This window comes from Calypte anna, chromosome 3, assembly GCF_003957555.1.
Source record: "Calypte anna isolate BGI_N300 chromosome 3, bCalAnn1_v1.p, whole genome shotgun sequence".
Classification (NCBI taxonomy): Eukaryota; Metazoa; Chordata; class Aves; order Apodiformes; family Trochilidae; genus Calypte; species Calypte anna.
The window spans coordinates 114471878-114498763 of NC_044246.1; the positions used below are offsets into that span (position 1 = coordinate 114471878).

General features: G+C 55.9%; 1 protein-coding gene across 1 annotated transcript; it reads right to left on the reverse strand.

The window, feature by feature from the left end:
- Positions 1-756: 756 nt before the first annotated feature.
- LOC115598077 (basic salivary proline-rich protein 1-like) lies at positions 757-8709 on the reverse strand. Its single transcript, XM_030447594.1, has 5 exons — positions 8663-8709; positions 6371-6529; positions 6007-6064; positions 4261-4303; positions 757-1400 (listed from the first exon to the last, which is right to left on the reverse strand). Exons 2-5 carry the CDS (start codon positions 6499-6501, stop codon positions 757-759), a joined length of 876 nt encoding a protein of 291 aa, XP_030303454.1. The 5' UTR covers positions 6502-6529; positions 8663-8709.
- Between the last annotated feature and the right edge of the window lie 18177 nt (positions 8710-26886).

Sequence of the window (26886 nt, forward strand, 5' to 3'; positions counted from 1 at the left end):
CAGGGGGGGGGAAAATGATGATTTTTAAGGTCCCTTCCCACCCAAACCATTCTCGGATTTTATGATTTATATGATGAGAGAAGGAGGGAAGAGAGGATGGACAGCTGCTGGGATGGAGAGCTGGGAGCAGCCAGGTCCTCCTGGCTTGCTGGTGGGATGGGGACAGTGCACTGAGGAGAAGGATTTTGGGGGTTTGGGGTGAGAAGTTCACAATTCATCTCCTTTTTTTTTGGGGTGAGCATCTCCTGGTGGCCACCAGCAAATGGCAAAGAGGGGTTGATGGTTTGGGGGAAGGTGACAGGGTCATGCTGGTCCCCATGGGGCCACCTGGGGCTGGTGGGTGTTTGGAGCACCCTGGGGATGAAGCAGGGCACAGCACACTCATTTCAAAGAATTAAAGTAACAATTAAGGACTCTTTATACAGATCCCCACCCATGGAGCCTCACTCTGGGAAGCAAGACCATGCTCCAGGTGACTTTGCCCAGGGGATCTGAGCTGGGTGAGGTGTGGAAGTCATTCCTGGGGGTTGGTTTGTTTGTTGGGTTTTGTTTTTTGGTTTTTTTTTGGAGGTTCTCCAAAAAATAATCCCACGTTTTTCTTCTGCTGTAAAATAATCCCATGTTTTTCTTCTGCTGTTTTCTTTCTACCAAACCCTGGGTGTGGACATCACCTTTGCCCAGGGATGCAGATTTCCCAGAGGGAAACTCCAGGATCTCCCCTGCTGGATCCCAAGGATAACTTGGGCCACCTACACTTCACTTGTGGGTTTGGGAGTGAGCAGGGAGCTCTCCAGAGCTGCTCCCTCTTCCTGCCCACGCTCCTGCCCGCAGCTGGGAAAACCCTCCATCAAGTTTGCCACCTTCAGGCACCTCCCCAACATCTCCAGGGCATCCCGTGCCACACGGAAGAGCTTTTCCTGGCAGGGATGGAGGTATTTCTGCTTGGGATGCTTCTTGGGGCTGAAGGGGTTGTGGTACCCGGGGTGGTTTCACCACCTGGGCATACACGGGGTCGGGGTTCCCCTGCCTGCCCGGCTCCTCCAGGGTGGTGACCTCCAGCTGGGGGATATTTGGCTCATCCCTGGGGGACAAGGATGGGGAATCCTCTTGGCCACTTCTCTCCTCCCAGGGCTTTCTCAGCATCCCAGGTTTGCAGCGGATGCTCTCGTAGATCCGTCCCTCAGCCTCTGGCACAGGGGTCACCACGGCTGTGCCAGGATCCCCAGGAAGAACCGGGAGCTGCCGGTGCCGTAGGAACTCGGGGGTCCTCTGGGTTGGTCCAGAGAGCAGGTGGGAAGGGGGGGTCTGCAGCTGGGGGTCCCCCTCGAGGGGTTTATTAGGGTCCTCTGGCATGGGGGGTCCATCCATGGGCTGCTGGAGCTCAGCAGGAGAAGAGGTGCCTGGAGGGAGGGAAAGAGGGAAAAGGGGGGGATGCTGAGCTGGTGGACCCAGCACCACCACCTTGGGGGACATCTCCAGCTAAGAGGGGGATAAAAGGGACACTGAGGGGTTAAATGGGGCCTGTCCCCACTCTCAGCTTCTAGCAAGAAAAATTGTAGACTTGTAGAAGCATTAAGGTTGGGAAAGATCTCATTAAGGTTGGGAAAAATCATCAAATCCAACCAGCAACCAACGCCAACAGCCAAGGACCCCATGTCCCTCAATCCTCACATCCCCAGGGGTTTCTCTGAAATCCCTTCCAGGCATGATGGGGACTCCAGCCCTGCCCTGGGCAGCCTGGGCCAGGCCCTGACAACCCTTTCCAGGCAGAAATTCTTCCCAGCTCCAACCTAAACCTCCCCTGGCACAACTTGAGGTGTGCCAAAAGTTCCTCTTGTCCCATCCCTTCTCCTTGGGAGCAGAGCCCGACCCCCCCTGGCTCCAACCTCCTCTCAGGGCTTGCAGAGAGCCACAAGGTCTCCCCTCAGCCTCCTCTGCTCCAGGATCAGCACCCACAGCTTCCCTCAGATGCTCCTCACAACTTCTCCAAAACCCTTCTTGATATTCTCCAGACCCTCCTCTTTTACTCTCCAGACCTTCTCCTTGCTCTCCAGACCCTTCCCAGCTCCAGACCCATCTCCAGGTGGGCAAACATCCCTGCCAGGGAAAGCACCACATGCTCCAAAATCCAGCCTGGGATTAGGAGCTAACCCAGCAGTGCCAGGGCCCCCCCTGTCCCATGTCCCTCATCCCCACATCCCCAGGGCTTGCTCTGAAACCCCTCCAGGCATGATGGGGACTCCAGCCCTGCCCTGGGCAGCCTGGGCCAGGCCCTGACAACCCTTTCCAGGCAGAAATTCTTCCCCAGCTCCAACCTAAACCTCCCCTGGCACAACTTGAGTTTTGCCAAAAGTTCCTCTTGTCCCATTGCTTGTTTCTCAGGAGAAGGAAAAAAAAAATGCTAAAAAATCCAAGCCAAAGTGGGGTGTGCATTGTGGGGTTGCAGGTGGAGGGTGCATCCCCTGCTGTGGGGCCAGCAGCTGCCTTCCCACCCTGTGGCTCATGCCTCCAGTCAAATATTTATTTTAAAAGGAGTTTCTGCCCCAGGTGCAGGATCTGTCAACACAAGGAGCTGGTGGAGCAGGACACCCAGCTGGTTTGTTGGCTCCAAAGGTGAAGGAGGCTCTGGAAAACTCTGGAGTTTCTCCTCCTGCCTTAAATATATGCAGGGGTCTGGTGGTCCTGTGGGATCTGGGGTGAGGGAGCTCGGGTGTTCCACTCCTGGTTGTGGTGTGGGGTCCCTGTGTCCAGCACAGAGGTGGAGGCACAGGCTTGGATGAAGTCCAAAGCCCCTCAGAACCAGCACAGCCCCCCTGCCACCCCCCAATCTCTGTCCAGGCAGAAAGCATCCCCTGGCCCATCAGCACCCCAATGTTAGGTGAGGGTGCCCCAAGAAGCTGTGGCTGCCCCATCCCTGGCAGTGTCTCAGCCCAGGTTGGATGGGGCTTGGAGCACCTTGGGCTGGGGGAGGGGTCCCTGACCATGCAGGGGGGTTGGAACCCCTTTAAGGTCCCTTCCAACCCAAACCAGTCTGGGATTCTATGAGCACCACAGGGTGAGCATCCCAACATGAGGGCCCCAAGATGATCACCCCAGCAGGAGCACTCTGTTAGCATCCCCGTGTGAGGATCCCAGTGTGAACATCCCAATGTGAGCATCCTGGTGTGAGGATCCCAGTGTGAGGATCCCAGTGTAAGCATCCCAGTGTGAGGATCCCAGTATGAGCATCCCACCTGAAGCACCCCACCATGAGCACCCCAACGTGAGCCACCCCACATGCACCCCAATTTGAGCACCCTCAATGTGAGCACCCCACCAAGAGCACCCCAATGGGAGCACCCCATCACATGCACCCCACCATGAGCACCTCACAACGAGCACCTCCTCTTTTCACCCCAGCATAAGGATCCCCATGGTGGGTACCCCAACATGAGCACCCCAACAGGACCACCCCAACATGGGGACCCCAAACCAAGCATCTCAAGGCCAGCACCCCACTGTGGGCACCCTGACCCCCTCCTCCAGCCATGCTGGGTGAAGCAGTCCTGGTGGAACCAGGAGCAGGACCTTCTTCCTGGCTCCATGGAAAAGCCAAGAGGTGGAACATGTCAGGGAGGTTTGGAGCCTTCAAACATTTTTTTTCAAAGCTTTCCCCAGTGGATTCCCCTCCTTCCAGGTGTCTGGAACCAGCTGGTGTCTTGCTGGAGGAACTGGGACTGGTGGGGGGGTTTACTGGGAGATTTTGCTCTAAGTGGGAATTTTAGGAGCTGGCTTTGGATGTGGCCACCAGCCCCCTGACCATGGCCATCCCCATCCCTTCCTTCATGGCAGGGACCTGGGGGTGGCTGCTCAGCACTAATGAACTTCACTAATTACCCCCCTTTTGGCCACCATGACCCCAGCTGGGTGTGTGTGTGTGGGGGTGCAGTACCCCACATCTGGGGGGCTCAAAGTCCCCCCAAGCCCCTGGGCTCCTCCAAGTGCCTGGGCTGGGGAAATCATTAACCTGGGTCAGTGGAGCCCCAGGGACCTTCGGACTGCAGTGCCTGTCCCTGTCCCACGGGGGTGGCCCTGGGAGGGGACACGGCCAGCATCCCAATGTCCCCAACCCGGCTGCACCCCCACTTTTCCCCCCCTAAACCACCCCCGGGTCCGGGGAGCACCCAGCGCCCACCTCCCCGGGCGTCCCGGGAGCACCCGCAGTGGTGGGGACAGAGGTGGCAGAGGGACCCGGCCCCTGTCCCCATCCCTGTCACCTACCCCCCTGCAGAGCTGCTATCCCGGCGCTCGGATCCAGAGCCACCTGCAAGGGGACACGGACCTGGAAACCCTGCACCCCTCAGCACCCCTGCACCCCCCCAGCACCCCTCCAAACCCATGCACCTCCCTAGCACCCCTGCACCCCCCCCCCGAGAAGCCATGCACGCCCCCCAGCACCCCTGTGCCCCCCCAGCACCCATTCACCCCCCCCCAGAACCTGTGCATCCCCCCAGCACCCATGCACCCTCCTCAGCACCCCTCCACCCCCCAGAACCCGTGCACCCCCCAGCACCCCTGCACCCCCCAGCACCCATGCACGCCCCCCAGAACCTGTGCACACCCCCCAGCACCCATTCAACCCCCCCCAGAACCCAGGCACTCTCCAGCACCCGAGCACCATCTCAGTACCTGTGCATCCCCCCCAGCACCCATGCACCCCTCCCAGAACCCCTGCACCCCCCCCCAGAACCCATGCACCCCCCAGCACCTGTGCACCCCCTTATCACCCCTTCACCCTCCACCACCCCTGCAACACCCCAGTACCCCTGCACCCCTCCCTAGAACGCGTGCACACCCTCAGCACCCGTGCAACCCCTAGAACCCGTGCACCCCCTCACCACCCATGCACCCCCCCAGAACCTGTTCACTTCCCCCAGAACCCCTGCATCCCCCAGCACCTGTGCACTCCCCTCTAGAACCCATGTACCCCCACCTCAGAACCCGTGCACACCCCCCAGCACCTGTGCACCCCTCCAGCACCCGTGCAACCTCCCCAGCACCCATGCTCCCTCCCAGTACCCGTGCATATCCCCAGCACCCATTCACCCCCCCAGCACCCATTCACCCCCCCTAGAACCCATGTACCCCCACCCCAGAATCCCTGCACCCTCCAGAACCCCTGCACCCCCCAGCACCCGTGCACCCCCCAGTACCCATGCACCCCCCAGAACCCGTGCACCCCCCTAGAACCCGTGCACCCCCCAGCACCCATGCACACCACCCCAACACCCATGTACCCCCCTAGAACCCATGAACCCCCCAGCACCCCTGTATCCCCCCATCACTTCTGCACCTCTCCCCCCCAGGACTCGTGACCCTGACATTATGGGGGAGTCATCACTCCCCCCCAGCACCCTTGAACTTGTGCCCCTACCCCAAGAATCGTGCATCACCCTCAGCACCCATGCAACCCCAGCACGTCTGCAGCCTCCCTCCCCCGCCCCCCCCCATCCTTCCCAGGACCCTTGCACCCCCCCAGCACTCGTGCACCCCCCTCCAGCACTCGTGAACTGCCCCCGGACACCCGTGCACCCCCCAGGACCCGTGCACCCCCCCAAGCACCCTTGCACCCCGCAGCACTCATGCACCCCCCCCACGGACACTCGTACAACCCCCAGCACTTGTCCACCACCCCCCCAGGTCACTGGTGTGTCCCCCCCCCGGTCACTTGTGCACCCCCAGCCCTTAGGAGTATCGGGGACACCCCGGATTTGGGGTGGGGGTGTCAGTGGGATAACACGGAGGGGGATGGGGGAAGGAATTTATCCATGGGGGGGGAGATTTGGGATGGGGGGGGGGAGATCAGGCTGTTCCCCCTGCTGACGCTGGGGGGCTGTCCAAGCACGCGGGACAGGCGACATGTGGGGACAAGGTGACACTGTCCAGCGTCCCTTACACCCCCCCACATCCATCCCTCACATCCCCCCCCCCAAGAGGGATGGAGGGGGGGGGCACGTCAGGACTGACCCCTTGGACCATCCCAGGACTCGCCTTCCTCTCCCGGGTGGAAAACCTCCGGCTAGCCCTGGGGGGGGGGGAGAAGAGAAATGTCACCACGTGTCCTCCCCAGCGGTGACATCCTGTGTGTGTCCCCCTCCCTCGCCTCCTGTCACCTCTCTCTGTTTATCCCCCCCCCCCCCATGGCACCATCCCCACCCCTTGGTACCCAGAGCATCCTCCGGGGATGAGGGATGCTGACCCCCCCCCCATAACAATCCCCCCCTCCTCCAGCCCATAATATCCATGCTAAACCCTCAAGAAGAAGCCAAATCGTGTGTCGCCCCCCCCACCCCAAAAAAAACCCCCAAACCCATGGAGAATGCCCGCGTACTTGTGGAAGAAGGAGCAGAGCAGGAGGAGGAGGAGGAGGAGGAGGAGCAGGCAGGTGCCGGTGGCCAAGCCCCAGGCCACCGGGGCCACCGGGGCCACCAAGCCCGAGGTCACCGAGGCCACCAAAGCCATCGAACCCCCCCGCGCTGGGGAGGCAGAGCTGGAAGGGATGGGGGGGAGATTGGGGTTATAAAGGGGTGCAGGGGGTGGTTAGGGGGTGCTGGGTGGGGGGTTCCCATTCTGCCTGGAATAGCAGGAGGAATTGTTCCCGGGATCCCATCCCTGAATCCCACCCCGATGGGATGGAGGACCCCGGCCCCCCCCTGCCTTCCTGGGGGGGGATGTTGGGGTGCAGGGCGATGTTGGAGGGCTTAAGGGGGGGATGCTGGGGTGCAGGGGGGAGTGCTGAGGTAGGAGGGGGGTGTTGGGATGTGGGGGGGATGTTGAGTGTTGGGGGGTGGTGCTGGGTGTTGGGGGGTGATGTTGGGGTGTGGGGGTGATGCTGGGACTTGGGGGGGTGATGGGATGGGGGGGTGCTTTGAGGCTCGGGGGGGTGTTTTGGGGCTCGGGGGGGGTGCTATGAGAGGGAGGGGATGCTGAGGCAGGAGGGGGATTTTGGGATGTGGGGGGGATGCTGGGTGTTGGGGGGTGCTGTTAGGGTGCTGGGGGTGGTATTGGGGTGTTGGGGGGTGATGTTGGGGTGTGGGGGTGATGCTGGGACTTGGGGGGGGTGTTAGGGTAGGGGGGAGTTTTGGGGCTCGGGGGGGGATGCTGTGAGAGGGAGGGGATGCTGAGGCAGGAGGGGGATGTTGGGATGTGGGTGGGATGCTGGGTGTTGGGGGGTGCTGTTAGGGTGCTGGGGATGGTTCTGGGACTTGAGGGGTGTTTTGGGGTGTGGGGGTGATGTTGGGGTGTGGGGGTGATGATGGGATGTGGGGGGGTGGTGTTAGGGTAGGGGGGAGTTTTGGGGCTCGGGGGGGATGCTGAGGCAGGAGGGGGATGTTGGGATGTGGGGGGGATGCTGAGTGTTGGGGGGTGTTGGGGCTTGGGGGGGGGTGTTGGGGTGTTGGGGGGTGATGTTGGGGTGTTGGGGGGTGATGTTGGGGTGTTGGGGGGTGATGCTGGGGCTTGGGATGTTTGGGACATGGGGTGGGGGATGCTGGGATGGGGGGAATGTTGGGTTGAGGGGGGGATGTTTGCCTGCTGGGACTCGGGGCGTGATGCTGGGATTGGGGGGGGACATTGGGGCAGGGGGTGACACTGCGGTATGGGGGGGATGCTGGAGCAGGGGGCGGTAACTCGGGGGGACAGGAGGTGGTGTCGGACGGGGGGGGTGTGTGTTTTGGGGGCTTGTGGGGATGTCGGGGCAGGGGGGTGGTGCTGGGATATGAGTGGGATGTTGGGGTGCAGGGGGATATTTGGGCAGGGAGGGATGAGAGTGGCGTGAGGGGGGGGGTGATGCCCCTGCACCCCCACCCAGGTACCCAGCACCCACACTGGGGAGGAGGAAGAGGCCACCCACCTTTTACCCACCCCCCTTTTAGCCACTCCCTTTTGACCCCCCCCCCTTTTACCCACCCCCTTTTGGCCCCCCCTTTTTGCCCCCCCCCTTTTGCCCCCCCCCCTTTTACCCACCCCCTTTTCGTCCCCCCCTTTTAGCCACCCCCTTTTAGCCACCTCCTTTTGGCCACCCCCCTTTTGCCTCCCCCTTTGCCCCCCCCTTTTAGCCACCCCCTTTTGCCCCCCCTTTTAACCACCCCCTTTTGCCACCCCCCTTTTGCCCCCCCTTTGCCCCCCCCTTTTAGCCACCCCCTCAGCTCCACCCCCGAAACCAAATCCCGGTTCCTTCTCCTTCCCAATCCCCGCCCCGCCTAAAACCTGGGGGGACCCCAACCCCCCTGGCAAACCCACCAGGGGGGGGATTTGGGGACCCCAGGCTCCGGCAGGGACATTTGGGACCCTCCTGCCCCCCCCGAAGTGGGCGTGAAGCCTGGGGGTGGCTCTGGAACCTCCAGATGAACTGGGGGGGGGGGATTTATTTCTTCTGGGTGCTCCAGGTGACCCAACAGCCTTGGGGGGACACGGGTGACATCCCGCATCGCTGAGCCCCCCCACCCCCCCGTGCCTCAGTTTCCCCAACTTCAGCTTGAAGTCTCTGCCTCCCCCCCCCGATTTCCTTTTCCTTCCCACCTTTTTTTTTGTTTGTTTTGGGACTCAGGGTGGGGATGGGGGCACCCAACCGAAAGCCCCGGACCCTTCTATTTCCCCCCCCCTCCCCTCCCCCCCCACTCACCCCAGCCTGCCGTGGGCTCCTCCCGCCGCTCAGCTTTGGCCGGGAGCGATCTGGGGGTGGCATCCGCCGCACCCCTCTTCCTGCTCCCATGGGACACCCGCAGCGCCCGGCACCGACCCAGCCCAACCATGGGTGCTGGGGGGTGCAGGGGTGCTGGGGGGTGTGTATGGGTGCTGGGGGGATGTGTGGGTGCTGGGGGGTTAATGGGTGCTGGGGGGTGCATGGGTGCTGGGGGGGTTCATGGGTGCTGGGGGGGGGTGCATAGGTTCTAGCGGAGTGTATGAGTACTGGGGGGTTCATGGATGCTGAGGGGGTGAGTGGGTGCTGGGGGGTGCGTGGGTGCTGGGAGGGTGCAGGGGTGCTGGGGAGTGCATGGGTGCTGGGGGTTGTGTGGGTGCTGGGGGGTTTCATGGGTGCTGGGGGGGTGCATAGGTTCTAGGGGGGTGTATTGGTACTGGGGGGTTCATAGGTGCTGAGGGGGTGCGTGGGTGCCGGGGGGTGCATGGGTACTTGGGGGGTGTGTGGGTGCTGGGGGGGTGCAGAGGTGCTGGGAGGGTTCACGGGTTCTGGGGGGGTGCATGGGTGCTGGGGGGTTCCTGGGTGCTGTGGGGGAGAGTTCCTGGGTGCTGGAGGAGGTTCATGGGGGCTGAGGGGGTGTGTGGGTGCTGGGGGGGTTCATGGGTGCTGGGGGGTAGCATGGGTGCTCGGGGGTGCAGGGGTGCTGGGGGGTTCATGGCTTCTGGGAGGGGATTCATGGGCGCTGGGGGGGGTGTATGGGTGCTGGGGGGTTTATGGGTGCTGGGGAGGGGTGCATGGGAACTGGGGGTGTGCATGGGTTCAAGGGGGGGTGTATGGGTGCTGGGAGGGGTTCATGGGTGCTGGGGGGTGCAGAGGTGCTAGGGGGTGCACAGGTGCTGGAGGGCTGCATGAGTACTGGGGGGTGCATGGGTGCTGGAGGTTTCCTGGGTGCTGGGGGGGGGGTTCATGGGTGCTGGGGAGTGCATGGGTGCTGGGGGAGATGCATGGGTGCTGGGGTGGTTCACGGGTTCTTGGGGGGGGGTTGAGGGGGAGAGGAAACCTGCACCCTTGGGGGGGCCCTGCAGCCCAGTAGGGGTCTTGCACCCATAGCACCCCCGAGACCTGCACCCCAGGAGGGTTCCTGGCACCCCAAGAGGGGTCCTGCACCCCCAGGCTCAGCACCCCTAAGACTGGGGACACCAGAAGGCGTCCTGGTCACCCAGGAAGGGCCCTGCACCCCCAGACTTATCTCCCATGAGATCTGCACCCCAAAAGTGCTCCTGGCACCCCAAGAGGGCTCCTCTATCCCCAAACTCATCACCCATGAGATCTGTACCCCAGAAGGGGTTCTGGCACCCCAAGAGGGGTCCTTCACCCCCAGGCTCAGCACCCCTAAGATTGGGGACACCAGAAGGGGTCTTGGTCACCCAAGAAGGCTCCTGCACCTCCAAACTCACCACCCATGAGATCTGTACCCCAGGAGGGGTTCTGCACACCAGGAGGGGTCCTTCACCCCCAGGCTCAGCACCCCTAAGATTGGGGACACCAGAAGGGGTCTTGGTCACCCAAGAAGGCTCCTGCACCCCCAAACTCACCACCCCTGAGACTTGCACCCCAAGAGGGCCCAGCACCCCTGAAACTCATCATCCCAGGAGGGGTCCTGCACACAGAGGCTCAGCACCCTTGAGACTGGGGACATCAAAAGGGTCCTGGTCACCCAGGAGAGGTCCTGCACCCCCAGACCCAACACCCCTGGGACCTGCACCCCTGGAAGGGCTTCGGTTCACCCGGGAGGGGCTTCTGAACTTTGGGTTTTGGTTTGGGATTTTCTGCAGGGGGCAGCACGACCCAGGAGATGGGATGTGGGGTTTGTGGGGTTTTTTTTTTTTTTCCTTCTCTGCTGAAAGATGGGGAAGTTTCATCCCGATCTTGATCAGCAAAATCCTTCGTGGAACAGTCCCGGGGTGGTGAAGGAAAAACCCAAACAGTGTTACAGGAAAATAAAAGAATAAAATAATAATAATAAAAATGTCTTGATGAAACTGAGTGGTAGAAAATGACATTCTGGGTGGCAGCCTGAAAGAGGGGAGAGGTAGGTTGGGTGGTAGGAGAAAAAGTTCCCCAGGAGGGTGCTGAGCCCCTGGTTGCCCAGGTTGCCCAAGGAAGCTGTGGCTGCCCCATCCCTGGCAGTGTCTCAGCCCAGGTTGGATGGGGCTTGGAGCACCCTGGGCTGGGGGAGGGGTCCCTGACCATGATTTGGGTTGGATCTCGATGATCTTTAAGGTCCCTTCCCACCCAAAGCACTCTGGGATTATTCTATGATCATTTCAGAGCTTTTTTTTTACCTCTGTTATTTTTTTACCTCTTATACAGGGATGTGGGAAGCTGTCATCCCATGGAGCTCTGCCCCATTCAGGCTGTGGGCTCTGGGTTTGGGAGGACAGATCCATGCTCCAGAGCATCCAGACTCCAAAAAACCCCCAAGTGTTTAGTTGTAGTTTCTGTTTGGTTGGGGTTTTTTATTTTTTTGGTTTTTTTGGTGTTTTTTTCTGTGCAAACACTGAAACAACTCCCAGCAGTGATAAAACCAGAGGTGTCCCTACTCCCATGGGATCCAACTGCTCCATCACTGGAGAATGAAAGGTCCTGGGCAGGTTATGGGCTCGTTTCCACCAGATCAAGAGCAATAACCCTTGACCACCTGAGGAGGATGCTCTGCTGGGAACCAGATCTGTTTTTTTGGGTGATTTGGCACTGGAACAGGTTGCCCAAGGAAGCTGTGGCTGCCCCATCCCTGGCAGTGTCTCAGCCCAGGTTGGATGGGGCTTGGAGCACCCTGGGCTGGGGGAGGTGTCCCTGACCATGCAGGGGGTTGGAACTGGATGAGCTTTAAGGTCTCTTCCAACCCAAACCATTCCATGATTCTATGATTTAAATTTTAATTCCTACCTGAGCAATTTAGCTGGAGGTGAGGAGGATGGGGGCAGCGGGGAGGAAGCAGAAGTGCTGGGCAGGAGATGGTGGCAGCTCTGAAATGCATCTCAGGAGGTTCCCAGTATACTTAATTCTGTTGAATTAAATATATTTCATTCTGGTATTTGCTTTTCAAGGAGCTGACTGGAGAGTTGCTGGGGGTAGGAGCACAACTCAGCTTCTTATCCACCCCTTCCATCTGCCCAAGTGCCTTTAAACAAATTTCAGCAATCACAAAGGGAGTCAGAGGATGTCAGGGGTTGGAAGGGAGCTCTGGAGCTGCTCCCCCCTGCCCCAGCAGGATCCCCCAGGGCAGGACACACAGAACACATCCAGGGGGTTTGGAAAGGCTCCAGAGAAGGAGACTCCAGAACCTCTCTGGACCATCAAATGAGATGGTTCAAAGGTACAAAACTCCCCATCTCTGGATCTCACCACGCTGAGCACAGCCAAGCTGCAGAAAGCCCCCTGCTCACCCAGATCTTCTCCTGGGAAGTTTGCACCCCCTGAGGTCCCAGGGATGGGGTGAGGTTGGGGGTGCAGACCCCGGGATGAGGAGTGGGTTTGGGACATGGGTGGGGACTGATCCCAGAATCAGTCAGTGCTGGGCTCTGCCAGGAAATAAAATGGGATGGAGGGGGGTGACCAAGTGGCTCCAAGCTGAAGGTCCCTTTGGAAGCATCTCAGGTACAGGATGGGCCACACGAACCCAGATTGTGCCACTTCTCCTGTGCAAAATTCACTGTGCACATCCCAGGGGTCCAAAATCCCCATCACCCAGGAGCAGAAGGAGACTGAGGGGCTGGAGAGTGTCCAGATAAGGGAATGGAGCTGGGGAAGGGGCTGGAGAAGATGGAGAAGGGGATGGAGAAGTTGTGAGGAGCATCTGAGGGAGCTGTGGGTGCTGATCCTGGAGCAGAGGAGGCTGAGGGGAGACCTTGTGGCTCTCTGCAAGCCCCTGAGAGGAGGTTGGAGCCAGGGGGGGTCGGGCTCTGCTCCCAAGGAAGAAGGGATGGGACAAGAGGAACTTTTGGCACAACTCAAGTTGTGCCAGGGGAGGTTTAGGTTGGAGCTGGGGAAGAATTTCTGCCTGGAAAGGGTTGTCAGGGCCTGGCCCAGGCTGCCCAGGGCAGGGCTGGAGTCCCCATCATGCCTGGAGGGGTTTCAGAGCAAGCCCTGGGGATGTGGGGATGAGGGACATGGGGCAGGGGTGGGGGAAGGGTTGGATTTGATGATCTCCAAGGTCTTTTTGCAAGAAAAATTATTTTGTGATTCTATCAGAGGTTTCCTTGCTCTACAAACACCCTCCAAGCTCCATCTCTGAGGATGCTCCAGCTTGGAGAAGAAACCAGAGGGGCCCCAGCACTGGCTTTGCATCCCAGACACAAGAAGAGGCTGAGCATCCAAGGGGCTGGGACAAAAGGGCAGCAACCCCAAGCTGGTTTCCCCTCAGAATGGCAGCAAAATGGTGACATTTGGCTGTCCTGGCCCATTGCCTCTTGTCATTAAAGCCTCTGTCTCCAGCAGTCATTTGTCACCCTATTTTAAGCCAGCTGGAGCTGCTGTGCCATTCTGACGTTCTGGCTTCAAAATTTAATGACTTTTAAAATTTTCCAGAGGGCTGAGGAGCTCAGCTCTGTTCAGTGCCTTTAACTCCTCCTTTCTGAGTCCTGCTGACACCTGCAGGCTTTGGTGTCTTTTAAAAGCAGCTCGACCAGGGGATGAGACCTTGCAGCCAAAACTGGGAATGGAAGGAGTGGAGGTTCTGGGCTGTTGGAGCAGCTCAGGAAAAGAGTTTCATGGACAAAGTTGGGTTTATATCAGTTGAACTCCTAATTATGATGCCTGAAAGAAGCCCTGAGAAGTTTGAAGGGTTTCTTGCAAATCCAGGACCCTTGGGATGGAGTTTGATGAATGTGGCTGCAAGGCTTGGACAGGGAGATGCCCCAGCAGTGTCCTTGCTGGATGTCTCCTACTTCCCATCTCCAAGGGCTCCCAGAAGGTCTCTGGCTCACTCAGGCTCTCTGTGCACAAACAGCTCCCTGCAGCCCTGATTTCCCCTCACTGCTGCTGCCTGGGGGCCAGTTCAGTGCTGGACATGAGATTCATCCAATGGTTTGGGGTGGAAAAGACCTTAAAGACCATCTAGAGATGGTCAGGGACCCCTCCCCCAGCCCAGGGTGCTCCAAGCCCCATCCAACCTGGGCTGAGACACTGCCAGGGATGGGGCAGCCACAGCTTCCTTGGGCAACCTGGGCAACCAGGGGCTCAGCACCCTCACCCCAAGCAATTCCTCCCTCACATCTCATCCCCAGCTCCCCTCTCCCAGCTCCAAACCCTTCCCCCTTCTCCTAGCCCACTCCAGCCCAGCCAGGACATCACCTTATTCCAGGCCACCACTAACCCATGGCCCACACCTGAGAATCACAGAATGCTCATGGCTGGAAAGGACCTTGGAGATCACCAAGTCCAACCAAACCATTTCTCCCTCCCTCCCTCCCTGCCCAAGATCTCCTCTCCATCTCCCCTCTCCCAGCTGCAAACCCTTCCCCCTCGCAGGCTCCCATCCCTCCAGGCCCTTGTCCCAAGTCCCTCCCCAGCTTTCCTGGAGCCCCTTCAGGCACTGGAAGGTGCTCTAAGGTCTCCCCGGTGCAGCCTTCTCTTCTCCTGCCTCAACACCCCCAACTCTCTCAGCCTGGCTCCAGAGCAGAGCTGCTCCAGCCCTCCCAGCAGCTCCAGGGCCTCCTCTGCACTGGCTCCAACAGCTCCGGGTCCTTCTGCTGATGGGGACCCCAGAGATGGACACAGCTTTACCCCAGGGGGGTCTCAGGCTCCAGCATCCAGCCAGGAATTCAGCTTTTTTGCCATCATTCCCTGTGTTTATTGGAACGAGGATGTGAAACCTTTCTTTGGGTGCTGAGGAGTTTCATCAAGGGTCAATAAAATCCAAAGTCTCCACCATTACAGATTTCCTCTTTCCTGGGGGAACCTTTTCCATGAACAGAACTGAGCTGCTGAGCTCCTGTCTCTGGTTTCCCAGCAGTTTATGTGCAAGTTTCTGACTGATGAAATTGTAGGAATATGCCCAAAGCCACCTCTGATGCCACCTCCTGAAGGTTCAGAGGGTTTGGGACCCCTCACAAACTGAGCCCAGTGGCATTAAGGGGGAAAATTGGGTATTTTTCTGTTTTGTTTTGGGACCCAAAGTGAAGAGATTGAATAAGCAGCATGGTTAAACCAGGCTGGAGCTGGCAGGGAAAGGACTTCAAGGGAAGAAGAATGGTTGGAGATGGAAGAGGATGAGCACGAGAGCCAAGCAACAGCTCTGAAGGCAGATTTGACAAGAGAAGAGCAAACGAATGCCCAAAACTCCAGCCTCCCAGTGAGCCCAACAGCTCAAACAATGCAGAATTGTTAAAATCAATTAAAAATTAAAAAAAGAAAAAAAGGGAGGAAAAGAACAAAACAACAATAACACAACAACTAAGTTCAGAGCGGTCTGGGTCCTTGCCAGGAGCCTTTTCACATGGTTGGATGCAATGAACTCAAGTGTTGGCAGAGCTCTGCTGCAGAGGATGGGCTGGAGGAGAAGAAATGACAGAGAGGAGGAGGAGGAGGAGGAGGAGGGAGGAAGATGCAACCATGGGGCAGGGGGAGCAGAAACTGCTCCGTGTTACCCCCTGAGTGATGCCCATGGAGCCCCCGTGGTCCCTCGGATGCCATCCATGGTCTTCAAAGTCCCCCAGGAGGGGCTGAGGGGGAAGCTGTGGTCTTGATCTCAAGTGGAAACTATGTGGTGATGTCTAGGTGGTGGGATGAAGGGAATCTCTCTTCCCAAAAGGAAATGGAGTGGGAAAGTGGGGTTGTGGTGGCTCCCTTCACCCCATCTATGCCCCACATCAGCTCAGAGCCCTCCCAACCAAGCTGGAGGGAGGGGAAGGGGGGAAGAAGAGAAACCACTGTCAGAAGCTGGTTCTGGAGAAGGATGAGGAGCTTAGGGCTTGATTGGGAACATCTGTCCTCCTGAGGCCTGGGATCCCATCCCTGCTGCCCAGCACAGGGGCCCGGAGAACATCAGCAGCCTGAAAATTGTTGCTTCTTTCAGCCTCATGGCCCTGTTTGGAAGGGTCACAACCCTACTTTGAAGGGTCACAACCCTACCTTGAAGGGTCACAACCCTACTTTGAAGGGTTACATCCCTACCTTGAAGGGTTATATCCCTACCTTGAAGGGTCACAACCCTACTTTGAAGGGTTACATCCCTAATTTGAGGGGTTACATCCCTACTTTGAAGGGTTACATCCCTACCTTGAGGGGTCACATCCCTACTTTAAAGGGTTGGACCAGGTGACCATTGGGGTCTCTTGCAACCTGACATTCTGTGGTTCTATTTCAGGTCTTCCTGAGATCAAGAATTGGGAAAGAGAAGGGGAATTTTTTTTTTTTTTTTGGCTTAGAAGAAGAGGCTGCTGCAAAAGGGGTGTTGCACCCAAGACCTCACTGGAGAAATGGCACAGAATGATGGAATGTTGGGTGTTGGAAGGGATTTCTAAAAATCATCCAGTTCAACCCCCTGCCCCAGCAGGATCCCCCAGGGCAGGACACACAGAACACATCCAGGGGGTTTGGAAAGGCTCCAGAGAAGGAGACTCCACAACCTCTCTGGGCAGCCTGGGCCAGGGCTCCCTCACCCTCACACTCCACAAGTTTCTCCTCAGCTTGAGCTGGAACTTCCTCTGTTCCAGCTCCAACCCATTATTCCTTGTCCTGTTCCTGGGCACCCCAACAAGAGATTGGCCCCTTCCTCCTGACACCCACCCCTCAGATATTTAGAGACAGTGATCAGATCCCCTCTCAGCCTTCTCTTCTCCAGCCTCAACACCCCCAGGGCTCTCACTCTTCCTTCCCAGCAGAGATGCTCAAGTCCCTTCAGCACCCTCAGGGCTCTCCCTTGGCCTCTCTCCAGTAGATCCCAGTCTCTCCTCAACTGGGGAGCCCCAAAGTGGAGCCAGGATTCCAGGTGTGGTCTCCCCAGGGCAGAGCAGAGGGGCAGGAGAACCTCCCCAGATCTGCTGGACACACTTTTCCTGATGCCCCCCAGGATCCCCTCTTGGCCACACTGTTGACCCATGGAGAATTCCCTGTCCACTGGGGCTCCAAGGTTCTCCATGGAGCTGCTTTATAGCAGGACATCCCTTCACCTATCCTGGAGGTTGGGGTTATTGCTCCCCAAGTGCAGGACTCTCCACTTGTCCTTCCTGAACTCCAGGAGTTCCATCTCTGCCCAGCTCTCCAGCCTGTCCAGATCTCCTTGGAGAGCACCTGGGTGGCTGATCCAGGAATCCAAAGCCCCCACTCCCTCCAGTGGAAGGAGGATCTGCTGATGGTCCATGATGCTGGTTTGTGGGTGGGATCCTCAGGAGGGACCTGAGGCTGAGAAGCAGCTTGAGGGCAGCTCTCTTGGTCTTGATTACTCTTGTCTCTCCTCAACTGGGGAGCCCCAAACTGGAGCCAGCATTCCAGGTGTGGTCTCCCCAGGGCAGAGCAGAGGGGCAGGAGAACCTCCCCAGATCTGCTGGACACACAGTTCCTGATGCCCCCCAGGATCCCCTCTTGGCCACACTGTTGACCCATGGAGAATTCCCTGTCCACTGGGGCTCCAAGGTTCTCCATGGAGCTGCTTTCCAGCAGGACATCCCCTCACCTGTCCTGGAGGTTGGGGTTATTCCTCCCCAGGTGCAGGACTCTCCACTTGTCCTTCCTGAACTCCAGGAGTTCCATCTCTGCCCAGCTCTCCAGTCTGTCCAGATCTCCTTGGAGAGCACCTGGGTGGCTGATCCAGGAATCCAAAGCCCCCACTCCCTCCAGTGGAAGGAGGATCTGCTGATGGTCCATGATGCTGGTTTGTGGGTGGGATCCTCAGGAGGGACCTGAGGCTGAGAAGCAGCTTGAGGGCAGCTCTCTTGGTCTTGATTACTCTTGTCTCTCCTCAACTGGGGAGCCCCAAACTGGAGCCAGGATTCCAGGTGTGGTCTCCCCAGGGCAGAGCAGAGGGGCAGCAGAACCTCCCCAGATCTGCTGGACACACTTTTCCTGATGCCCCCCAGGATCCCCTCTTGGCCACACTGTTGACCCATGGAGAATTCCCTGTCCACTGGGGCTCCAAGGTTCTCCATGGAGCTGCTTTATAGCAGGACATCCCCTCACCTGTCCTGGAGGTTGGGGTTATTCCTCCCCAGGTGCAGGACTCTCCACTTGTCCTTCCTGAACTCCAGGAGTTCCATCTCTGCCCAGCTCTCCAGCCTGTCCAGATCTCCTTGGAGAGCACCACAGTTTATCAGCCACCCCTCCCTCTCCAGGAGATGCAGCTCCTCCCTTTCATCATATAAATGTCCCTATTTTAATTTTTTTCCTTAAGTTTTAATTTCACCCGGAGCAATGCCTTGGATTGCTTCCAAGGACCTGGTCAATCAAAAAAAAAAACCCCCAAAACCCAAAAAACCAACATCTTAGGGTAGGGGGGGCTGTGTGGGGCTGAGGATCTTCTCTAGGAAAAAGAGAGAAAAGCTCCTGGAAGAACTCCAGAGATGCCAAGGGAGGGCACGTGGCAGAGAAAAGCCAGAGCAGGAGGCACCAGGCAGCCGGGGGAGAGGTTTGGGACTGACAGGATGAGATGATGAAGAGGAGTCAGTTCCAGAACAGGGGAAAAAAAACCTGAATAAAAAAAAAAAAAATCCTGCAAAAAACTTTTCACTAAAGATGATAATTGCTTTTGTGAGAGCTGCCAAGGATCTGCTGGCGAGGGATTGAAAATGAGGCAGAAGAAAAGAGGAACAGGAACAGCACGGGGAAGGAATTAATAGAGGGAGTGGGGCCTTTTCATCTTTAATTCCTCTGTTAAATTTATGGCTCGAAGGGGCTGTATTTTGAGGGGGAATTCATCGATATTGACACTTGACATTGGCTCCCCAGTGAAATCCCAGAATGTCAGGGGTTGGAAGGGAGCTCTGGGGCTGCTCCAGTCCAACCCCCTGCCCCAGCAGGATTCCCCAGGGCAGGACACACAGAACACATCCAGGGGGGGTTGGAAAGGCTCCAGAGAAGGAGACTCCAGAACCTCTCTGGGCAGCCTGGGCCAGGGTTTTGTCACCCTCACAGTGAAAAAGCTTTTTTTTACCTTTCCATGGAACCTCCTGTGCTCCAGCTTGCACCCCTAATCCTGTCAGTGTTCATCACTTAGAATCACAGAACTGCTCAGGATGGAAAAAACCTTCAAGATCATTAAGTCCAACTCTGTCCTAACCCTATTACTCAATTTCTGCTCAACCACCACTAAACCATGTCCCCAAACACCACATCCAGGCAACTTTTAAATACATTCAGGGATGGAGCCTCAACCACCACCCTGGGGAGGCTGTTCCAGTGCTTAGCAACCCTTTCTGTAAAGAAGTTCCTCCCCATAACCAACCTAAATCTCCCCTGACTCAACTTGAAGCCATTTCCCCTTCTCCTGTCATCTGTCAGCAGTGAGAAGAGACCAACCCCATTCTCACTACCAACTCCTTTCAGGTATTTGTAAAGAGTGGTAAGGTTCCCCCTCAGCCCCTTTTCCCCACACACACCTCAGTCTCTCCTCATAAGGGATGTTTTCATAGAATTACAGCATGGTTTGGGTTGGAAGGGACCTTAAAGCTCATCCAGTTCCAACCCCCTGCATGGTCAGGGACACCTCCCCCAGCCCAGGGTGCTCCAAGCCCCATCCAACCTGGGCTGAGACACTGCCAGGGATGGGGCAGCCACAGCTTCCTTGGGCAACCTGGGCAACCAGGGGCTCAGCACCCTCACCCCAAGCAATTCCTCCCTCACATCTCATCCCCATCTCCCCTCTCCCAGCTCCAAACCCTTCCCCCTTCTCCTAGTCCACTCCAGCCCAGCCAGGACATCACCTTATTCCAGGCCACCACTAACCCATGTCCCACACCTGAGAATCACAGAATGCTCATGGCTGGAAAGGACCTTGGAGATCACCAAGTCCAACCAAACCATTTCTCCCTCCCTCCCTCCCTGCCCAAGATCTCCTCTCCATCTCCCCTCTCCCAGCTGCAAACCCTTCCCCCTCGCAGGCTCCCATCCCTCCAGGCCCTTGTCCCAAGTCCCTCCCCAGCTTTCCTGGAGCCCCTTCAGGCACTGGAAGGTGCTCTAAGGTCTCCCCGGTGCAGCCTTCTCTTCTCCAGCCTCAACACCCCCAACTCTCTCAGCCTGGCTCCAGAGCAGAGCTGCTCCAGCCCTCCCAGCAGCTCCAGGGCCTCCTCTGCACTGGCTCCAACAGCTCCGTGTCCTTCTGCTGATGGGGACCCCAGAGATGGACACAGCTTTACCCCAGGGGGGTCTCCCCAGAGCAGAGCAGAGGGGACAATCCCCTCCCTGGCCCTGCTGCTCACACTCTGGGGGTGCAGCCCAGCACAGGGGGTTTGGGTTCTGGGTTTCAATGTGAACCCCAGGCATCCTCAAGCATCCAGGGAGGGGATGAGATGCTCATGGCCATGTCCACCCCTCCATGTCCACCCCATGTTCATCTCCACTGCCCTGAGGTCAGGAGGAGCCTTTCTGCAGATGTGGGTTTGGACCCAGAGGACTTCCAGAACTTGGTGAGACGTCCAGAACCTGGACCTTCAGTCCTCCCCAGAGCAAAGGGGACAGTCCCCTCCCTGGCCCTGCTGCTCACACCCTGGGGATGCAGCCCAGGACATGAGTTACATCAATTCTACCCTAATAATGAGCTTTGCATCAATTTAATTCTTGGTGTGGCTGAGGTGTGCTCAAGTCCTCACCCCAGGTCAGGTCCAGCAGCACTGAGGGTCCAAACCAGTGGCTTTGGCAAAACTTGGATTGATTCTTTCTGAACTGTGCAGCCCCAGAGCTCTGAACCCCAGCACTTCACCCTAATGTGGCAGATAACACAGAATTAACTTCAGGGAAGAAGGGAAGATTAAGGAATTTCAGGAAAGGCAGGAAAGCTTTTGTGGAAGCAGCAGCAAGCAGAGGGCTGTGTTGGAAGGAGCCCCCAAAATGCTGTGAGTCTGCAGGGAAACAAAGAGGATTTGGGCAAGAAAAGCTGAAAGTAGGTTTTAAACACTAAGCTGCCTGCCACCAAGATTTCTGTCTCTCTTTTCACTTACATCTCTTGACTTGGGGCTTAGGGATAATATTTTAGCTCCTGAACCTGTTCCCAATGTGGTTTTGTTTTGGTTTGGGTCTTTTTTTCATATTTGACAAAGTCCTCCTGGCTTTGGTGGGAGAGAACCAAACCTTCCAGATGAAAGAAGAAAAAAAAGGTTATTTTCTGGTTTTTGAGAGGCAGGGTGTCACCAGACAGCCACTAAACAAAGCAAAGCAATATATGGGCTCACCAAGAGGGGGGAAAATGGAATGTCCTCTTCCTCTGACCTCCAGTCCCCAAGCTACCTGTATTTTTGGATATGCCACCTCACCCAGGTGACCAGGACAGGGATGCAATTTGCCTGTGCAGGCTTCCAGAGGAGGTTTGAGGCAAAGCAAGCTCTGTGCCTCCCTTTGCTGGCTTGTTTCCACTCACAATTCAGCAACTGGAGAACTATTATTGGATATTTCATACAGAGCAGATGGCTCTGCATTTGCTGAATCCTAAATGAAAAGCACTAAGCCAGCAAGAAAATAATATTCCATTTTTCACTGTCCTTGGACTTGCTGTGGTCTCTCTGGGAGGAAAGCAGAGCTCCCCCGGGGAGGGAAGCCACAGCATCTGAGGGGTTCTGAGAGCAGGAGAACAAAAGGGAGAGAAGAAATAAGAAGTCTTGCTCTGACGTGAAATGTTAGATTAATTTGTCATCTGCCTGGGCAGGGAGAGGGCTGTAGCAGCAGTGGTTCTCTGATGGAGGAGATCAAGAACAAAGAAGAGAAATCAAACCTTGAAGGGAATGGGGAGAGAGAGTTAAAAAAAAAAAAAAGGGGGGGGGGTGGAAAAAAAGGGAAAAATGAAAGAAATCAACAAAAAAAAAGAACTTGACACGTGCTGGGGAGAAATCCTGACATAGAGAAAAGATTCTTCCCTGAGCTGTGGAACAGTATTTTGTCAAAGCACTAAATAAATACAAGTTAAACCTTATGATCTGGGACTCTGGGAAGTCATAGAATCATAGAATCATAGAATTAGCCGGGTTGGAAGGGACCTCAGAGATCATCTAGTCCAACCCTTGACCCACCGGAGCAGTTGCTAGACCATGGCACTGAGTGCCACATCCAGTCTTTTGTTAAATGTCTCCAGGGATGGAGAATCTACCACCTCACCGGGCAGTCCATTCCATAGCCTGATCACCCTCTCAGTGAAGAAATTCTTTCTAATATCTAACCTAAACCTCCCCTGGCACAACTTAAGACTGTGTCCTCTTGTCTTGTTGAAGGTCGTCTGTGAAAAGAGTCCAGTTCCCACCTGGCTACAGCCTCCTTTCAGGGAGTTGTAGACAGCAATGAGGTCTCCCCTGAGCCTCCTCTTCTTCAGGCTGAACAGCCCCAGCTCTCTCAGCCTCTCCTCATAGGATCTGTGCTCGAGTCCCTTCACCAGCCTGGTTGCCCTCCTTTGGACCTGTTCCAGGACCTCTACATCCTTCTTAAACTGAGGGGCCCAGAACTGGACACAGGACTCAAGCTGTGGCCTCACCAGCGCTGAGTACAGGGGAAGAATCACCTCCCTGGACCTGCTGGTGACGCTGTTTCTGATACAGGCCAGGATGCCATTGGCCTTCTTGGCCACCTGGGCACACTGCTGGCTCATGTTCAGTTTCTTGTCAATGCAGACTCCCAGGTCCCTTTCTGCCTGGCTGCTCTCCAGCCACTCTGTCCCCAGCCTGTAAGTGTTGTTATCCTGGGTTCTGCCAGTCAGGAGGAAGGGACAAGCAAGTGCAGTGACTTTCTCAGCCCCACAAGTGATGTCTGCAGTGTAGCCCTCTCCACACCTTCCATCCTGAGCTCTCTCCATCCCACACAAAACCCTCCAGGCTTCCCTGAGCTGATTCCTCAGCTTTTCACAGCAAGGAAACACCACAAGGCTCCTCTCAGGACAATCTCTGCCCTTCTTTGCTGAGCAAACCATGAAAAACCTCTTCCCCTCCTTCTCAACATAAAATCAGAGAATGGTTTGGGTTGGAAGGGACCTCAAAGCTCCCCCAGTGCCCCCCCTGCCATGGTCAGGGACACCTCTCCCAGCTCAGGGTGCTCCCAGCCCCATCCAACCTGGGCTGAGACACTGCCAGGGATGCACATTTCTATGGATATGGCCAAATCCTGAAGAGAGCTCTTAATTACTCTTAATTTAGGTAAATATCCTCTGGCATAACTCTCTAGCATCAGAATTTCCCAATCACTTGTCCCAAACCATGCTTTTCAAGATGGTTTTGACAGCTGCCCTGAAGTCTGGGGGAAAGGGATTGTTGCTATCTGGACATTTCCAACTGTTCTGGGTTTATATCCTGTATTTTATTTGCTATATCATAGCCCATTGCTAGAATCCTTTAGGTTGGAAAAGACCTCTAAGACTATCGAGTCCAACCATAATTAATTTTTCATTAATTTCTTCTTTGTAACCCATGCAATCTAAATGTGCACTTCCCCACAAGGAGGACTCATGTTGGGAGTAGAATTGCATCAAGCCTTTTCTTACAGCATTTTCTGTCTTTTCTGCAAGTTAAACTCTGCAAAAAGAGCCTGCACAGAGAATGGTTCTGCTTTCTAAGAAGTCACTCAACAGCTCCAGCACCCATGGCCCTTTGGAAGAGCTTCCCAGGGTTGGGGTTTAACCCCTGCCAGCTTTTCAGAAAGAGGAAGAGGAGGATGTGCCCCTTCCAAGAGCATCTCACCTCCTCCCAGTTCATGCTGCCTGATTTGCTTGCAAGGCCAGAGCCAAAACCACTCATAAAATTTGCATTTAAAAAAATTTTAAAATTGAATAAAAGAAATGGAAAGTCTCCATAAAAACAAAGAATCACTTTATGGTCCCTTTGGGCCTTCCTTCTTTTTCTCTTCCTATTCCTGCTCTCCATATTTTTGTTCTTGCAGTTTTCCTCATTTAATGTGTTTCCTTCAGACTGGTTTTCAGTCCTCTGCTTCTTTAAAATGCTCTCCATGAGATGCAGTTCTTTCCCTACTGACCTTTCAGCCTTCTGATTCTTCACTATTTCTTTTCCCCTCTCTCTTTGACTTCTGTTTTCCTTCACATCTCTACCCACAAGGTGCCCAAACCTCCCAACCATTTCAAGACCCATCCTTACAACAAGATCCCTAAGGAAGGGAAATTCTGTTGCCAGCACTTTGTAGGCTGAGCTGGGACTTAGGGAAACTGAGGCTGATATTTGTGTCCTCTGCTCTTAAGATACCTGGTGGTGGGGTGGAAATTGAGAGGATCCAGCCTCAAGTTGTGCCAGGGGAGGTTTAGGTTGGAGCTGGGGAAGGATTTCTGCCTGGAAAGGGTTGTCAGGGCCTGGCCCAGGCTGCCCAGGGCAGGGCTGGAGTCCCCATCATGCCTGGAGGGGTTTCAGAGAAAGCCCTGGGGATGTGGGGATGAGGGACATGGGGCAGGGGTGGCCCTGGCACTGCTGGGTTAGCTCCTAATCCCAGGCTGGATTTTGGAGCATGTGGTGCTTTCCCTGGCAGGGATGTTTGCCCACCTGGAGATGGGTCTGGACCTGGGAAGGGTCTGGAGAGCAAGGAGAAGGTCTGGAGAGTAAAGAGGAGGGGCTGGAGAATATCAAGAAGGGTTTGGAGAAGTTGTGAGGAGCATCTGAGGGAGCTGTGGGTGCTGATCCTGGAGCAGAGGAGGCTGAGGGGAGACCTTGTGGCTCTCTGCAAGCCCCTGAGAGGAGGTTGGAGCCAGGGGGGGTCGGGCTCTGCTCCCAAGGAAGAAGGGATGGGACAAGAGGAACTTTTGGCACACCTCAAGTTGTGCCAGGGGAGGTTTAGGTTGGAGCTGGGGAAGAATTTCTGCCTGGAAAGGGTTGTCAGGGCCTGGCCCAGGCTGCCCCGGGCAGGGCTGGAGTCCCCATCATGCCTGGAGGGGTTTCAGAGCAACCCCTGGGGATGTGGGGATGAGGGACATGGGGCAGGGCTGGGGGAAGGGTGGGAGCTGATGATCTCCGAGGTCTTTCCCAACCAGAACAATTCAGTGATTCTGGGTGTGGATTTCCCTCAGGTTTTAGCAGTGCCCATGAGGTCTCCCCTTGCCTGGACATCAGGCTGGGTTAGATCCTTCCCTTAGGAGCATCCTGCTGCCAGCAGGGAAAAGCCAAACTCTGCTTCCCCTAAAGCTGCTCCAGGCTTTCCTGTGTTGGAAGCACACCAGGCAGAGACAGGAACAAAGCCACCAAGTCTGGGAAGATCTCAGACACCTTTAGCTGCAGAAATCATAGAATCACAGAATAATTTGGGTGGGAAGGGAGCTCTTGTGCTCAGCCCTGGGGAGGCCACAGCTTGAGTCCTGTGTCCAGTTCTGGGCCCCTCAGCTCAGGAAGGAGATTGAGGTGCTGGAGCAGGTCCAGAGAAGAGCAAGGAGGCTGTGAAGGGATCCAGCAGAATTGCTGTGAGGAAGGGCTGAGGGAGCTGGGGGTGTTGAGGCTGGAGAAGAGGAGGCTCAGGGGAGACCTCATCACTCTCTCCAACTCCCTGAAAGGAGGTTGGAGCCAGGGGGGGTTGGGCTCTTTTCCCAGGCAACTCTCAGCAAGACAAGAGGGCAGGGTCTCAAGTTGTGCCAGGGGAGGTTTAGGTTGGAGATGAGAAAGAATTTCTTTCTGGAGAGGGTGATCAGGCATTGGAATGGGCTGCCCAGGGAAGTAGTGGATTCTCCGTGTCTGGAGATCTTTCCAAAGAGCCTGGATGTGGCACTGAGTGCCATGGGCTGGGAACCACGGGGGGAGTGGATCAAGGGTTGGACTTGATGAGCTCTGAGGTCCCTTCCAACCCAGCCCATTCTAGGATTCTATGAAAACCAGCGAATTCTTTGCTTACACAGAAGATACTACAAGGAGGAACTGAGGTTTATAGCATGCATGTGGAAATCCCCAGCTTTGTGTCCCTAAGCCTGGCTCAAAGGAGGCCCTGGAGAACTTGAGGGCTTCAGGCAGAGCTGCTCAGTGCTCCTCCTCCCAGGATGAAATGGTTGGGGAGAGGAACCCAACACTGGGGTTGTGAGAGGAGGAGGAGAACAAAAGCTTGGCCAATACTTGCCAAGGCTGTTCTTCTGTATTTAAAGTACTTTCAAGTCAAGAAGACAAACACAAGGAATTCCAGGAAAGGCACAGGATCTTTAAGGAGGCTGCTGCTGCCCAGGGGAGTTAAGGGAAGACTTCTTCTATTAGAACAAAAGCTGTGTCCTGAGACAAGGTTTTTCAGTGGGTACTGATTAACAGACATGCCCAGTACTGGAAAAAGTATGGGATGATGATCATTTCTACAAAGGTGATTTAAAAAATAGCCTTTTTTTTTTTTGTCTCTCAGTAACCAGGATATTCCAGCAGATGAACTTGGATCCTGGTTTCAAAAAGCATCTACCATCCTTTTTAAATCAGTGGGGAGAAAAAAAAAAAAGAAAGAAAAAAAGTAGAACATAAAATTAGTTTTATTTTGGTTTTCACATAAAGGCAGCTTTATTTTTCACAGTTTCCCAGGATGAAATGGTTGGGGAGAAGAACCCAACACTGGGGTTGTGAGAGGAGGAGAACAAAAGCTGACATTTAAGCCCAGATAAACCAGTTCCAGGATGCTCAGCTAACTGCAGCCCAGCTTTGGTGTGGGTCCAAAGTCAGCCTGACTGACTTGAAAAAAAAATCCCAGAAAAAAAAAAAAAAAAAATGGAATTAAGGCATGTTTAGAACCTGGCTTTCTCCTTTTGAAATCAGGGATCCTTTCTGAGAAAAAGAAACCCCCAGGTTTGTCCAAAGATTTCTTGCTGCCCTGCTCTAGCTCTGCCCTCTGGTGTGACTCAGTAGTAAGTTTACTCAGGGGATCCCAGAGTAGATGATCTTGGCTCTACTAGAGGGTGAATGCTGCATGTGTTTTACCCCTTTATCTGCATGAGAAACATTATCCACACATTTCACTCAGGAGGGGTTTAGCAATTTGATGTGACCCCAGCAAAGGGGATGCAGAGAAACAACATCAGCAGAGCTCCCACCTCATGTATCCCCTACCCAGGAATCACCAACTACTAC